The 13,758-nt window shown below is 37.9% G+C and overlaps 1 protein-coding gene across 2 annotated transcripts; it reads left to right on the top strand.

Annotated features, from left to right (window-relative positions):
• The first annotated feature begins 9,889 nt into the window (after window positions 1-9,889).
• LOC9315078 (pentatricopeptide repeat-containing protein At2g26790, mitochondrial) lies at window positions 9,890-13,617 on the top strand. 2 transcript variants are annotated; one of them, XM_021027062.1, is made up of 2 exons: window positions 9,890-12,740; window positions 13,071-13,617. In XM_021027062.1, the coding sequence occupies exon 1, from the start codon at window positions 10,038-10,040 to the stop codon at window positions 12,429-12,431; it is 2,394 nt and encodes a 797-aa protein (XP_020882721.1). In that variant the 5' UTR covers window positions 9,890-10,037; the 3' UTR covers window positions 12,432-12,740; window positions 13,071-13,617. The 2 variants fall into 2 exon arrangements, with proteins under 2 accessions (XP_020882721.1, XP_002880834.1); XM_002880788.2 differs by having other exon boundaries at window positions 13,066-13,617.
• Window positions 13,618-13,758: the final 141 nt, after the last annotated feature.

Here is a 13,758-nt window from a genome sequence, read left to right as displayed (position 1 = left end):
TCCAACGAAGTACCAAGTCTTCCTCTCGATCCCTATTGTCGACCAGTCCTCCACGTTAGCTCCATCATATGGTCCGGTGATGTTTGTATAGTCATGTTCGAGTAAGACGTTTAGGACAATGTACTAATATCTAAAGTTTCACTTACATAATAGTAGAAATTTACATTTAAAAAACAAAAATTAAGTTACATGACTTAAGGATATTTAGATAGAGAAGAGAAATTAAGATAACAGTTGGAACATTAATATAGAAAAATGTGTGAGTTTCTATTTAAAATTTAAATATCAGAAAAAATTAAAACAATATAGTGGAGTGTGTAGAATTAATTTTTTAGCTCTTATCCATTAAGATGTCATGTTTAGAATTAAACAGTTTATTATCATAAAATAAATATTTAAATTATATTGTAAAATAGAATTTGCCAGATTGAAATTTGGTTAAAAGAAAATATATAAAATGAAAAAATGTATATTAGTATTTAGAATTCAAATATTATCAAAAAATTATATTTATTTCTTACATTCGCCTATTTAGAAGGGTCTTATCTAGTTTTATAATAAAATGTGCTCTAACTCACCTCTATTTTCATATCTAAAATAGAGATTGTTATTTTTTGCTCTATATATATAGATAAACTCTTTTTATTCTATAAAACCATCTCCAATACCCACCTCTATTTTATAGGTATTCAATTTTAAAGTTGATTTTGCTCTAATTTATGCAACTAAAATAGAAAAAACATAGAAATGGATATTGGATTACTATTTTTATATTGTTTCCTATGTTTTAGAGCCATACGAGCAAAATATAATTGTATATTGTGGAATTAAGAAAATGAAAAAAGTAATTAAATTTAGTTTAGATTATGAGAGGTGTCAAATAATCCTTATTTTAAAATTTGTTAACTGATACCTTTGTTTATATTATATATATATATATCAAAATCTTAATATAAAAGCCAAGTAATGTTTTAGAACATATCAGCGCAAAACCAATATTTAAGGATAATAATAATCCTATGGAAAAAGGGGAAAAAAAAGAAAAGCAAATAGAATTGTAGAATAGATTATATAAAACTAGATAAGGCCCGCCTAAATAGGTGGGTATAATATATAAATATAAATTGTTATCGATGATATTTGAATTTTGATTAATATAGCAATCCATTCACTTTCCCTAATATTTAATAGTTTCGTGTTTTTTGTTTTAAACAAAAATTAAGGGGAGTGTATTCAAAGAGTGATTTTTAAAATTTTTTGGTTTTTTTTGTTAAAATCACCTATTATTCAATTAGTGATTTTAAAATCTCTTCCCAAATTCCATGTTATTGAAACTGGAATTTATATAAAATCACTTCAAATAATTTCAAGTCTCTTGTTATTCAATTAAGAATTTTGAAAAACCAAAGCAAATCCACTGTTATTCAAACTTCACAATTTTTTTAAAGAAAAATACTGAAAATAGATTTTTTTTTTTTTTTGAGCAAAGGACTTTTTAATTAACTAATCAAACCGGGTTTGGTACAATAGAGGTCAGAGACCTTTTAGCGAGTGCATCGGCATCTCGATTCTGTTCTCTAGGAGTAAAAGAAAAGCTAGTTCTTGTAAAAGAAGCAGAGATCTTCAATATATCAAAGAGAATTCCATGGAGCTCTTTGGTGGGAGTCTCCGAGTTTAGAGCTTCGACTAATTGCTTTGAATCTGAAGCGATAGAGAGATTTGAGAAGCCCAAATCTGAGGCGTGTTGGAGGGCTTGATAAACAGCGATTGCTTCCGCAAGCAAGGGGGATCTGACGTGCAAAGAGAAGCTTGATCCAGTTCTGCGTGAGCCATCTCTGCGGTTGTGGAAGATCCAGCCGAAACCGGCGATTCGATGCTCCTCATTCCAAGCAGCATCCGTGTGGCATGCAACTGCCATCAGATCGTCGGCTCCTGGGACATTCCTGGTCTGAGTCTGGCATGGCGGTGTAGTCAATTGATCTATTTGCCACTCTTTCGCTAGAGAGACGGCTTGAGTTATAACTTCTCTGGGGGAGGTGTATCGGTCATTGAAGATCCTTTTGTTGCGGGCCAGCCAAATTACCCAAATAATCCAGGGATGGAGAGGACCATTTCCAAGACCACACGAAGGTAAGCTTTGGAGGTGTTTTGATTTCTCTATCAGTTCTCTGAAAGATGCAATCCGGTCTCGGTCCAGCGGTGATTTGTAGGGAGCCAATTCCCAGACTTGGTTAGCAAAAACGCAGGTGGAGAATAGATGCAGTGTAGATTCCTCAGCTCCACAGAAAGGGCACTTGGCTTCTGAATTTATTTTCCTGGCCTGCAAGTTTTCTCCTACAGGTAGAGCTCCTCTCATTGCTTTCCATAACATGAATTTTGTCTTTGGGGAGGTTTTGATTTGCCAAATTTCTGCAGACCACTTGAAGTTGTTCTGAATTGGTGCCTGTTGGGGGGTTTCAGCTTCCTCTTTGATAATCTCATAGTATCCAGACTTCGCAGAATAGTCTCCAGATTTTGCTGGCAGCCAAGCATAGGAGTCCTTGGCCCCAAGTTTGCTCAGTCTTATTGCTAAGATCTCTTTTTCGTATTCTGGAAGCACATGCTGGATCTTTGCTTGGTCCCATTCGCGTGATACAGGGTTGATCAAGTCTGAGACGCAGAGATTTTGAGTCTGTTCAGTTGGAGGTCCCATTGGAGTAAGCGGGGAGCTGATTGAGAGCCAGGGGTCATGCCATAAGCTGGTTTGTTTGCCATCTCCAATCACCTTCCCTAGTTGCCTTTTAAGAAGTTCCTTTCCCACACAAATGCCTCTCCAGCCATGGGACGTAGAGGTTGGTGGCTTGCAATCCAGGAAAGTGGTCTGGTGACAGTATTTTCCGAGTAGGATTCTGGCAAGAAGGCAGTCTGGTTTGGTGAGGATTCGCCAGCTCACTTTTGCTAACAAAGCATCATTAAAACTCTGAATATCACGGAAGCCTAAGCCTCCTTCTGCCTTGGATTTTGTCAGCTTTTTCCAGGAGACCCAGCACATCTTCTTCTTCTCCGGGTTTGAGTCCCACCAGAATCTGGTTAGGGCAGATTGGATGCGTTTGTAGAGGGAATTAGGCAGCTTGAAGCAGGTCATGGTATAGGTTGGCATTGCAGAAAGGACTGACTTCAACATCACCATCTTCCCTGCAGCTGAAAGAAACTTTGAGGACCAACTGCAGGCTTTTTGGCGGATCCGATCTACTATGCTAGTGAAAAGGTCCTTCTTTTTCCTGCCAAAAAGTTCAGGTAGGCCTAGATACTTGCCTAAACCTCCTTCCTTTTGAATTCCCAGCTGAAGTTTGACTCTCTCTTTTACACAAGTCTCAGTTTTTGCTGAGAAAGTAATAGCAGATTTCTGAGTGTTGATCTTCTGGCCTGATGCAGATTCATATTTCTTCAGGATAAGCAGGAGCGTTTCACAGTCCTTTGCATCAGATTTGCAGAAGAACATGGTATCATCCGCAAAAAGGAGGTGGTTCAACCTTGGACTTTTCTTTCCTAATTTAATTCCACTAAGCTTACCATCTCTCTGAGCTTTATTACATAATCCAGATAGGACCTCACTGCAGAGAATAAAGATGAAAGGGGATAGTGGATCACCTTGACGGATGCCACGGGTTGGAGTCACCAGTCCTTGAGCTGATCCATTGAGCAGGTAAGAGTAAGAGACTGTTGAGATACATTGCATGATCCAGGAGATCCATGTTTGGTGAAATCCAAGTCTTTCCATTACTAGACTAATGAAATCCCATTCAATTCTGTCATATGCTTTACTCATGTCAGTTTTGACAGACATGTACACTTTTTTCTTGGCTCCTGAGGTATGTAGATAGTATAAAGCTTCATGAGTGATGAGGACGTTGTCAGCAATTGCTCGCTGAGGGACAAAGGCAGATTGATTCTCTGCTACCAGGCTCTGGAGAATTGGTTGGAGCCTCTTGGTGAGCAACTTGGATATGATTTTGTAGTATACAGTACATAATGCAATTGGCCTGTAGTCCATCATCGTCTTTGGGCTCTGGATTTTGGGAATAAGTCTCACATGTGTGACGTTACTGATTTTTGGCAGGATACTAGTGGAGAAGAACTCTTGGATTTCTAAGGTAATTTGTTTGCCCACAGTACTCCAGTTTGACTGGAAGAAACTGGCTGAAAAACCATCAGGTCCTGGCGCCTTGTCGGGATGTATTGAGAAGCAAGCCCGCTTAATTGCCTCTGGTGAAGGTATTAATATTAGTTTTGCATTGGTATCTTCTGAAATCCGCGGTTGTAGAGCTTCTCTAATAATTGGCCATCTTTCTCCTGCTTGTGAGGTGAAAAGCTTCTGATAATAGTCTGAAATGACTGCAAGGATCTGTTCTTCTTCAAAAAAGATTCATCTTCCAAAACTGAGAACTTATTGATTGCATGTCTTCCTTTGGTGATAGCATGGAAGTATCCAGTGTTCCTATCTCCTAAGGTAAGCCATAGTTGTCTACTTCTTTGCTTCCAATGTTCTTCTTCCTCTGTGTAAGCTTTTGCCAGTTCTTCATTGATAGTTGTTATCAAGGCACTAGATGAATCTGAGTTTACCATAGCCTCTTCTAGTTTGCATCGACATTCTTCTATTTTCTTTTGGCTGTTGAGGTGTCTTTCCTTGCTCCAAGCAATGATTGCAGTTCTGCATCTGTTGATTTTAACCTCCACCTCTTCATAGACTTTAGCTCTCCAGTTTTTATTGATCAGGGCTGTGACTTCCAAGTTATTTCTGAGTCTCCTATCGTATCTGAACAGGCCTCGTCTTTTCTTTCTTTTCAGGTCAAAGTAGGAGATTATTGGTCTATGGTCAGAGGCTTCAAACTTTAAATACTCGCATCTGCCGGAGGGATATGCTGCAGCCCATGCACTGTTTGACATTGCTCTGTCAAGTCTACAGAGCACCAAATGGTCATGCCTTTTACCTCTCCAAGAGAAGAAATTTCCAGAATATCGCAGGTCAAACAGATCACATTCTGACATGAGGGTTCTGAGGTCCACAAAGGATCCTTCTGGGCGGATAGGGCCGCCATGTTTCTCAGCAGAATCAATTATGTCATTAAAGTCCCCTGTTAGGAACCAAGGCTCTGTTCTGTTTTCTCCTAAGGCTGTCACTTGATTCCAAATATTTTTCCTTTTGGCTCTGTCGGGTTCCCCATAGATGAACGTGGCAAAGAAGATTTTTCCTTCAGCTTCAATCCGTGTATCTATGATATTCTGGCTTTCAGATAGGAGGCTAAGTTTCAGATCTTTATTCCACAGCAAGGCAAGTCCTCCTCCTCCAGGGCTGTGTGGAGAGACCAGTTTTAGTTCAGAGTATCCTAGATCTTTCAGCTTCTCGAAGACAAACTCATCGGTGTTTTTTGTCTCCATTAGGAACATTATGTCTGGGGAGCTACATCTGCGCAACTCCTTTAGACGATGAACTGTCATGGGGTTCCCAAGACCACAACAGTTCCAGCTCACTATTTTTAAGGAAGAGGAGGTGGTGGATTGTGAAAATCCACCTTTGTCTTCACACTAGCTGGGATTAATGAGATTGGAGGGGGGGCAGCATTGGAGGGTCCACTGCCATCAGCCTGAAGCGATAGTCTTTGTTTTGCTGATTTCCTCTTAGGTGTAGGAGATGACTTTTCAGAGGATGTAGTGGTTCTGCCAAGGTTTGTTCTTCTCTTAGGAGAGTTTTGTATGAGATTTTTGTTTCTTTTACTTGACTTTGCTCCAGTTAGAGCTGTAGGAGTCCTGGTCACAGTTTTATTAAGGGGTGGTCTTCCTCTCCTCTTCTTTGCAGGTTGTGTAGAGTCAGGTGGTGGGACCTCAGCCGGGTGAATTGGTAAGTCAGAGGATAAGCTAGGTGCAACAGTACCTTGTTCCTCAACAGCTCCTTGAGAGGGTGCATGAGATCTAGCAGCAGTGGAAATGATCAGGGCTGCAGTTTCAGCCATCAGTCCTCTAGCTTCTCCTTGGAGGACTCTCTGCTTCCTGGCTAGGCTTTCAGTAGGATCAGCACAGTTGGTGTATTGGACTGTGACTTCTCGAAGTTCTTCCATAACCTCTTCTGTGGTGGGTATTGGCACTGGTTGGAGAGATGAGGCAGTTGTTATCATTCCTCTTTCAAGGGGTGGTCTGCGGGTTCGAGAGGTGTCAGAAGATTCAGCCCAGGTAAGATCTCTTTGTGTAGATTTGGCTCTCCATTGCATATTTGGGTTTGCAACAGGTTGATGGTTTCTGTTGACAGAGTTAGCATGTTCTCTTCTGGGAGGGGACTTTCTAGGATGAGGGGATCTGTGGCCTTGGGATCTTGAGCTGACCATTGGGGTACTTCTAAAACCCCTCTCCTCAAACTTTCTTTTGCGAGAAATATGTTCTCCTAGAGAACTAGTATAGCTCGACTGTTTATAGGTAAGATCTTTGCGCCCCTCACTACTTGTAATATTATTTGACCTGTAGTCAAGTCTGTTGGGGGAGAGTCTCCGCATAGGTGGTTGGTGTCCTGAGTTGCTAGGAGCTCTGAATTTGTCTTGTTGAGTATAGTAGTTCCTTGAAGTCTCCCTTGTCTTTGACCGTTCAGCTGAGTGAGAAGAGGCAGTGGACTTTCTTGTCTCCTGGATTAAACCTGGACAGTCTTTCTCCTCATGGGAAAGTCAAAAGCAGTAAGAGCAATGTTTTTTCAGGTTTTTGTAATCCAGGATGACTATAGCTTCACTTCCATCAGGGAACTCTATTATTGTGTCCTTTACCAGGGGTTGGAGACCATCAATCATGACCTTAAGCTTTGCTGAAGAGATAGTAATCTCCATGTCCATTATATCTCCAAGTTCTTCACCAATTGATGTTAGCATTTCAGGCTTCCAGTAGTGCTTTGGTAGACCCTGGGGCTCAATCCAGAAAGGGATTTTGGAGGGAAACTCCTCAGAGATGATTGGTTCCCATTTTTGAAGGATGACCATCCACTGGTCAAAGTGGTAAGGTCTATTATCCAGGACCTTCTTGAGGTCTTCCTCAAACTCAAAGCTGAATTGGAACCTTCCTCTGCCCAGGTCAGCTCCGGTTGCTTTGCCCTTGAGATTCCATCTGTTGGAGAGGTAGGGAAATAGTGACCAAAGTCTTTGGACATATGGGTTGGTAAGGCGTCCCATAAGGACAAGAGAGTTTGCTGCTATAAGGTCAGAGGTATCAAAATCCGGAGCTCTGATTCTCTTTCTAGGGGGAGGAGAAAAATCTCTATCCAGCCCTTTTCCTTTCAGGTGGTAAGGAATCCTTTTTTCCATGGTTTCAAGTGGAAGTTTGTAGTTTGTAGGTTTATGGTTTAAAGCAGGCTAGAGGGAAAATGTTCTTCACACTGAGGTGGGATGTTTGCAAGGAAAACAGGTTAACAAGATTCAAGAGAACTTACAGAGGAGATGAAAGAGTGCAGGAAAAGCAAGGTTCTGGAGCTGGTGCTTCTGAAACTTTGATGTTTTCTCCTCAGGGTAGTGAGCATGGTTGTTGGGGAGGCAGATTCACCGGAAAAACCACCAGCATTCATCAGGAAGTCGTCGGTGCTGGCTATGGACCGTTGGTTCTTTCTTCTTTTAGCAGTTAAAAGTAGGTGAGATCCGGTAATTTGAAAGTGCCATACTCCTTTTGGTGGTCATTGGGAGACGTGCCTGAGAGCTTTTTAATAAGCTAAGATACGTGTAAACTCGTACTGAAAATAGATTTGGAGAGACTTTAGACACTTTTTTAGTGCAAAAATAATAACAAAACAATACCACCTCCAGAGGTGGTATTTGGTTAAAAAAAAGTCCAAAAAAGCATGCCAACGACTGGTTCAATTTTTTCTCTTCCATCTCGTCTTTCTATCTCTTTCAATTTTTTCTCTTCCTTCTTGTCTTTCTATCTCTCTCGATCTCGATTTTACTTTCAAGTTCTCTCTCACTCTCTCATATCAAGCATTCTCAAGTATCCAATCGAATCCACTTGTAACAACAAAGAGTATTTACTAATAATTGGAGAGCAACAATAGCAGAGAACATGTGGACAGATGCTATGAATATGGAATCATGATGCTATACGTTTTATGTGATATCTTTAGATTGTTTTTTTTTATTATATCTATTGACTTGTTGAGACTTGAAACTATTGGTTATTGATTGATCATTAAATTGAATCTAGAGGTAGAGCTACGTCCAAAAAAATGTGAGTCATGTGACACACCATACGTTTGGCAAAGGAGATGATAACAAAAGAGAAAAGCATAGTTATTAAAAAAAAGGAACATCGTTTGACTTTTTTTTTTTTTAATACTAAATTCTCCCAAATCTTTTCAATAAATCTTACCAAATCACTAATGATTTTTTTTTAAAAAAATAGAAATTAAACAAATCAACCCAACCATCCTAAAATTTTACTCAAATCTCTCCAAAACCTAAAATATAGAAATTCCACCAAACCCCTCCAAATATTTAATTCAATACACCCCCCTAAATCTTACACATTCCATTTTTCTATACGTTTTAACTATTTATTTCATCGTAATAAACTGAATTTTAATTTTACAAACTCTTTCGTATTGATGATATTTAAATCCTAAATAGTAACCGACACACTTTTTATATATTTAATTTAGTATTTTTTTAAAACGAAATTTCAATCTTACACATTCCATTTTGCAATATAATTTAACTATTTATAACATCATAATAAACTTGATTTTAAGTCTTCATAGTTGATCTTAATGGATAAACTGCTAATAATAATTTTGTATCAAAATCGTATATATATCATATCAAATCTATATCTTAGTTAATATTATAAATTTAAATATAATTAACAAATAACAAAACATTTAATAAAAAATAGAAATCCACAAAAGTTATGGAAAACAAACATTGTTTAAAATATAGTTTTCTATATAACGTAATCTCATAAGTTAGTTTTACCTCATGGCAAACTAATTTTAAATGAGTTAAAATTAATAAATAAATCATTAAAATATATATATTAACATTCTCATTAAGTAGTCAAAAATTAAATTATATAAGCCATTTTCCCAAATATTTTTAGTTTATAATTATGACTACATGCACTAAAATTCTTAAAATAAAATTAAGTATAACCACACTAATTTTCTTATTAAATATCGTTAGTTTTTATAAGCTCATTATTTTTTGTAAAAATTTTGTGTTTTCATTTGACGAATAAAAACACTATATTACGATGATAAATACAATTTTATTCAATTAAATTAATGTTAAATAACTTATATTGTTATTTAAAACTTCAACCGTTATTGTTTATTTGTTAATATCTATACTAATGATTTTATAGAAAACAATTAACACATGCCAAATCTAATTGACCAATAACACATGTGAAGAGAAATTGTTAGTTTTCCTTTTTGGCTAAGAAAAATAAAGTTAACAAATTTTAAAAATTAGATATATAAATTAGTATATGTAAATATTCTTTTTTTTAGTTTTGCTATTTCGTTAATGAAGAAAGTTAAATATTTTTTGACACATGTTAGCATCTGATCGATAGACTTGACACGTGTGACGATCATGCGAGTTATTAACTTTGAAAACTATATTTTATATAATAAGATTTGGCTAAAGAGTTATATAGATTTGAATAGATGTGCATAAACTGAAAATTGAAAAGTATGGAACTTGCAAATAGAATTACAAAAAAAAGTTCTAGAGAGTTAATAGAGATTTTTAAAGATGGGTATAAATTGGATAGAAAAATACAATCCATGTAACACCATATCCAAGTATATTACAAATAAATATGAAAGAATCAACCGCGGGTTGGGTTTAGGGTTCATTAGAGGTTACAGTACTCCCCAGACATTTTCTCTATCCAAAGTATTTTACAAATTTTTACACTTTGTGCCAAAATAAAAATAATAATGAAAGAATCAACCGCGGGTTGGGTTTAGGGTTTAAAGATTGTATCATCTTCTTCGATTACTCTGTTTCCCTCTGGAAATCACGTCACCATTTTTGATGCGGTTTTCTCCAACCTTCTTCTTACTCTCACAATTGCGATTGACTCGAAGAGCAGCCACCTCTTCGCGTTTCTTCGCCGTCTCTGCTCTCAACAACCCTAACAATCTCTCAGATTCTGAACAACAGGTGAATCATCTTAACCTCTCTAAGCTTACTCAATATGGTCTTCAGCGACTCCTGAATAGTACCAGAGATGACCCAAATCAGGCTTTGTCGTTTTTACGACAGCTTAAAGAACATGATGTTTCTCCTAATGTTAATGCTTACGCAACTCTTGTCAGAATTCTTACTAGTTGGGGTTTGGACAGGAAGTTAGATTCTGTGTTAGTTGAACTAATTAAGAACGAGGAGCGTGGTTTCAGTGTAATGGATTTGATTGAAGTTATTGGAGAAGAAGAAGCTGAGGAAGATCAACGTTCTTTGGTTTTGATTCGAGTCTCTGGTGCTTTGGTTAAAGCTTATGTTGGTCTCGGGATGTTCGACGAGGCGATCGATGTTTTGTTTCAGAGTAAACGGTTGGATTGTGTTCCCGATATTAAGGCGTGTAATTTCTTGATGAATCGTTTGATTGAGTTTGGGAAAATTGGTATGGTGGTGGCTTTGTTTAAGCAACTTAAGCAGTTGGGGTTGTGTGCAAATGAGTACACGTATGCGATTGTGGTTAAGGCATTGTGTAGGAAAGGCGATTTAGAAGGAGCAGCTATGTTGCTTCTGGAAAGTCCGAGCGTGTTTTCTTATAAGACTTTCATTGACGGACTTTGTGTCAATGGAGAGACAGAGAAAGCTGTTGTTTTGATAGAAGAAATGATAGATACGAATGTTCTGGTTGGTGATGACCTTAGAACTGTATTTTGCATGGTGGTTCGCGGTTTTTGTAATGAGATGAAAATGGAAGCTGCTGAAAGTGTTATTCTTGAAATGGAGAAAATTGGGTTTGGTCCTGATGTTAGTGCTTGCTCAGCGATAATTGATCGATATTGCAAGAACATGAATTTACCTGAAGCATTGGGGTTTTTAGATAAAATGTTGGGAAAAGGACTGAAAATAAATTGTGTGATTGTTAGTTCGATTCTTCAGTGCTATTGTAAGATGGACATGTGTTTGGAAGCGTTAGAGAAGTTTAAAGAATTTAGAGACATGAATATTTTCCTTGACAGAGTTTGTTACAATGTCGCATTTGATGCGTTGAGCAAGCTTGGGAGAGTGGAAGAAGCTATTGAGCTTCTCCAAGAAATGAAGGATAAAGGAATTGTTCCTGATGTCATCAACTACACAACTCTGATAGATGGCTATTGCCTTAAAGGTAAAGTTGTTGATGCCCTTGATTTGATTGATGAAATGATAGGAAATGGTACCTCTCCTGATTTAATTACATACAATGTGCTTGTCAGTGGATTGGCCAGGAATGGTCATGAGGAAGCGGTGCTTGAGATTTATGAAAGAATGAAAGCTGAGGGTCTAAAGCCTAATGCTGTCACTGACAATGTGATCATTGAAGGCTTGTGTTTTGCACGTAAAGTAAAAGAAGCCGAAGATTTCTTCATGAGTCTAGAGCAAAAATGTCCAGAAAATAAAGCCAGTTTGGTGAAAGGTTACTGTGAATCTGGCCTTTCTAAAAAGGCCTTTAAACTATTCGTTACACTGGAATACCCTCTGCGCAAGAGTGTGTACATCAAATTATTCTTTAGTCTATGCATTGAGGGTTGTCTCGACAAAGCTCATACCGTACTGAAGAGAATGTGGGCTTATCGAGTTGAACCTGGGAGGAGCATGTGTGGCAAAATGATTGGGGCGTTGTGTAGGTTAAATAATGCGATAGACGCCCAGCAGTTATTTGACACAATGGTTGAGAGAGGACTCATCCCTGATCTGTTTACTTATACAATCATGATTCACACCTACTGTAGGCTAAATGAGTTACAGAAAGCAGAGTCTCTTTTTGAGGACATGAAGCAGAGAGGAATAAAACCTGATGTGGTAACATACACAGTTTTACTTGATAGGTACCTGAAGTTGGATCCAGAGCATCATGAAACAGGTTCTGTTCAAGGAGAAGTGGGAAAAAGAAATTCAGAACTTTTGAGAGAATTCTCAGCCTCTGGTATTGGATTAGACGTTGTAAGCTATACAGTTTTGATAGATCGTCAGTGCAAGATGGACAAGCTAGAACAAGCTGCTGAACTTTTTGATCGAATGATAGACAGCGGGCTGGAGCCTGATATAGTGGCTTACACAGCTCTAATATCTAGTTATTTTCGGAAAGGATACATAGATAAGGCAGTCACACTTGTTACCGAACTGTCAAAAAAGTATAATATACCGACTGAACATTTTGAGGCTGCAGTTAAGCGTGCTGCTTTGAAGGCGAAGAGATTTCAAAATGGGGAATAAAGGGTTATAATGAGTGTAAATTTTGGAACGTCAAGTGTATGGCTTTGGTGATCTATATCGTACATGGTGTATGCATCACATTTGGAGGTAAAAGGTAGAATTCAGCACATTGAGAAGAATCTTTGGATCTGCATCTGCATAAAGGAGGGATTTTTGAAGAATGATTATGAAAATGCGCTTCTTACATGACTTTACTCTGGTAAGAGTTGTTTCTTCTCCCAACTTTGGCTGAAGTAACAAACTCCATGCTATAGGAATGGATGCAATCCGTGGACAATGCGAAGGATGAAGTCAACAATGCTTATTCTGGTCAGTTCAAATGCTTCTTTTATCTATTATAATCAAGTTTATCGACCAGATAGTTTCTATCATAGGAGTGATTGTATACTCAATGCCATAACCAAACCAAGGGATCTATCTGTAATCCTGAAGCATGATTAATAACTAATTACTACTAATACTTAACCCTCAGTTTATTCATAACCTCCCAAAATGGTCTCCATTTTCATTGTCACGTATACTGCGATAAAAATAAGCCTGGTCTTCTGAGTTCTGAGAATACATTAATAGACCTTGGTTGGTTTTGTGATCGCACATCCTAATAAGAGAGATGATCTGTTTTCTTTTTGCGTAGAGAAGATCAAAATGTGGAAGATCAGTTTCTGCTTGTGAGGACTGAGGTATAGAGAGTACAATAAAGACATTCAGAGTTTGTGAACGCTGCAACCTCAGTCATGAATCAAATAGACTTGATTTTGGTGACGGAGGAGCAGGCAATAACCCCGAAGGCTTGGGCAGGAAAGCTATGTTATCCAAATGGTCATTGATGAGCTCTGTTTGTCAAGGTGAGATTGCTGATTTTGATATGTGAACTCACATATGAGACTTGAGTGTTGCTAAATCCACAGAGTGGGATTGAGGATGACGCGCCGCTGAAAGAGATTGAGAGAGAGAGAGAGAGGCTGAGCGGCAGAAATCCCGAAGAGATATTAACTGGCAGCTGGAATAGCAAAAACGTCAACTGTTTGATTATCAGTTATCTAAATTCTAAACAATGGTTGTAGGACGATGCATCATTAACGGTCTCCTTGTAGTGTTTGATGTCTTTGTGACTTTTAGCTCCAACGAATATCAAATACTCTTTGGATTGGTTTACGTCTTTACGAAATCTCGCAATTCTTTTGTAGAGACAACTTGTTTTGATTCCTCACACATTGGCTTCTTCACTTTGGAAGAGATAACTTGTTTTGATGTATTCACCCATTGGATTGATTACCATAAAACTCTCGGCATTCCGAACCCAGACTATATATCTTTCTTCTCTTAT

The sequence above is a fragment of the Arabidopsis lyrata genome, assembly GCF_000004255.2.
Source record: "Arabidopsis lyrata subsp. lyrata unplaced genomic scaffold ARALYscaffold_4, whole genome shotgun sequence".
Classification (NCBI taxonomy): Eukaryota; Viridiplantae; Streptophyta; class Magnoliopsida; order Brassicales; family Brassicaceae; genus Arabidopsis; species Arabidopsis lyrata.
This window is presented reverse-complemented; position numbering and strand designations above follow the sequence as displayed.

What these genes read in the sequence shown, in the direction of transcription:
- LOC9315078 (XM_021027062.1), top strand. Translation starts at nt 10,038, where the DNA reads ATGCGGTTTTCTCCAACCTTCTTCTTACTCTCACAATTGCGATTGACT.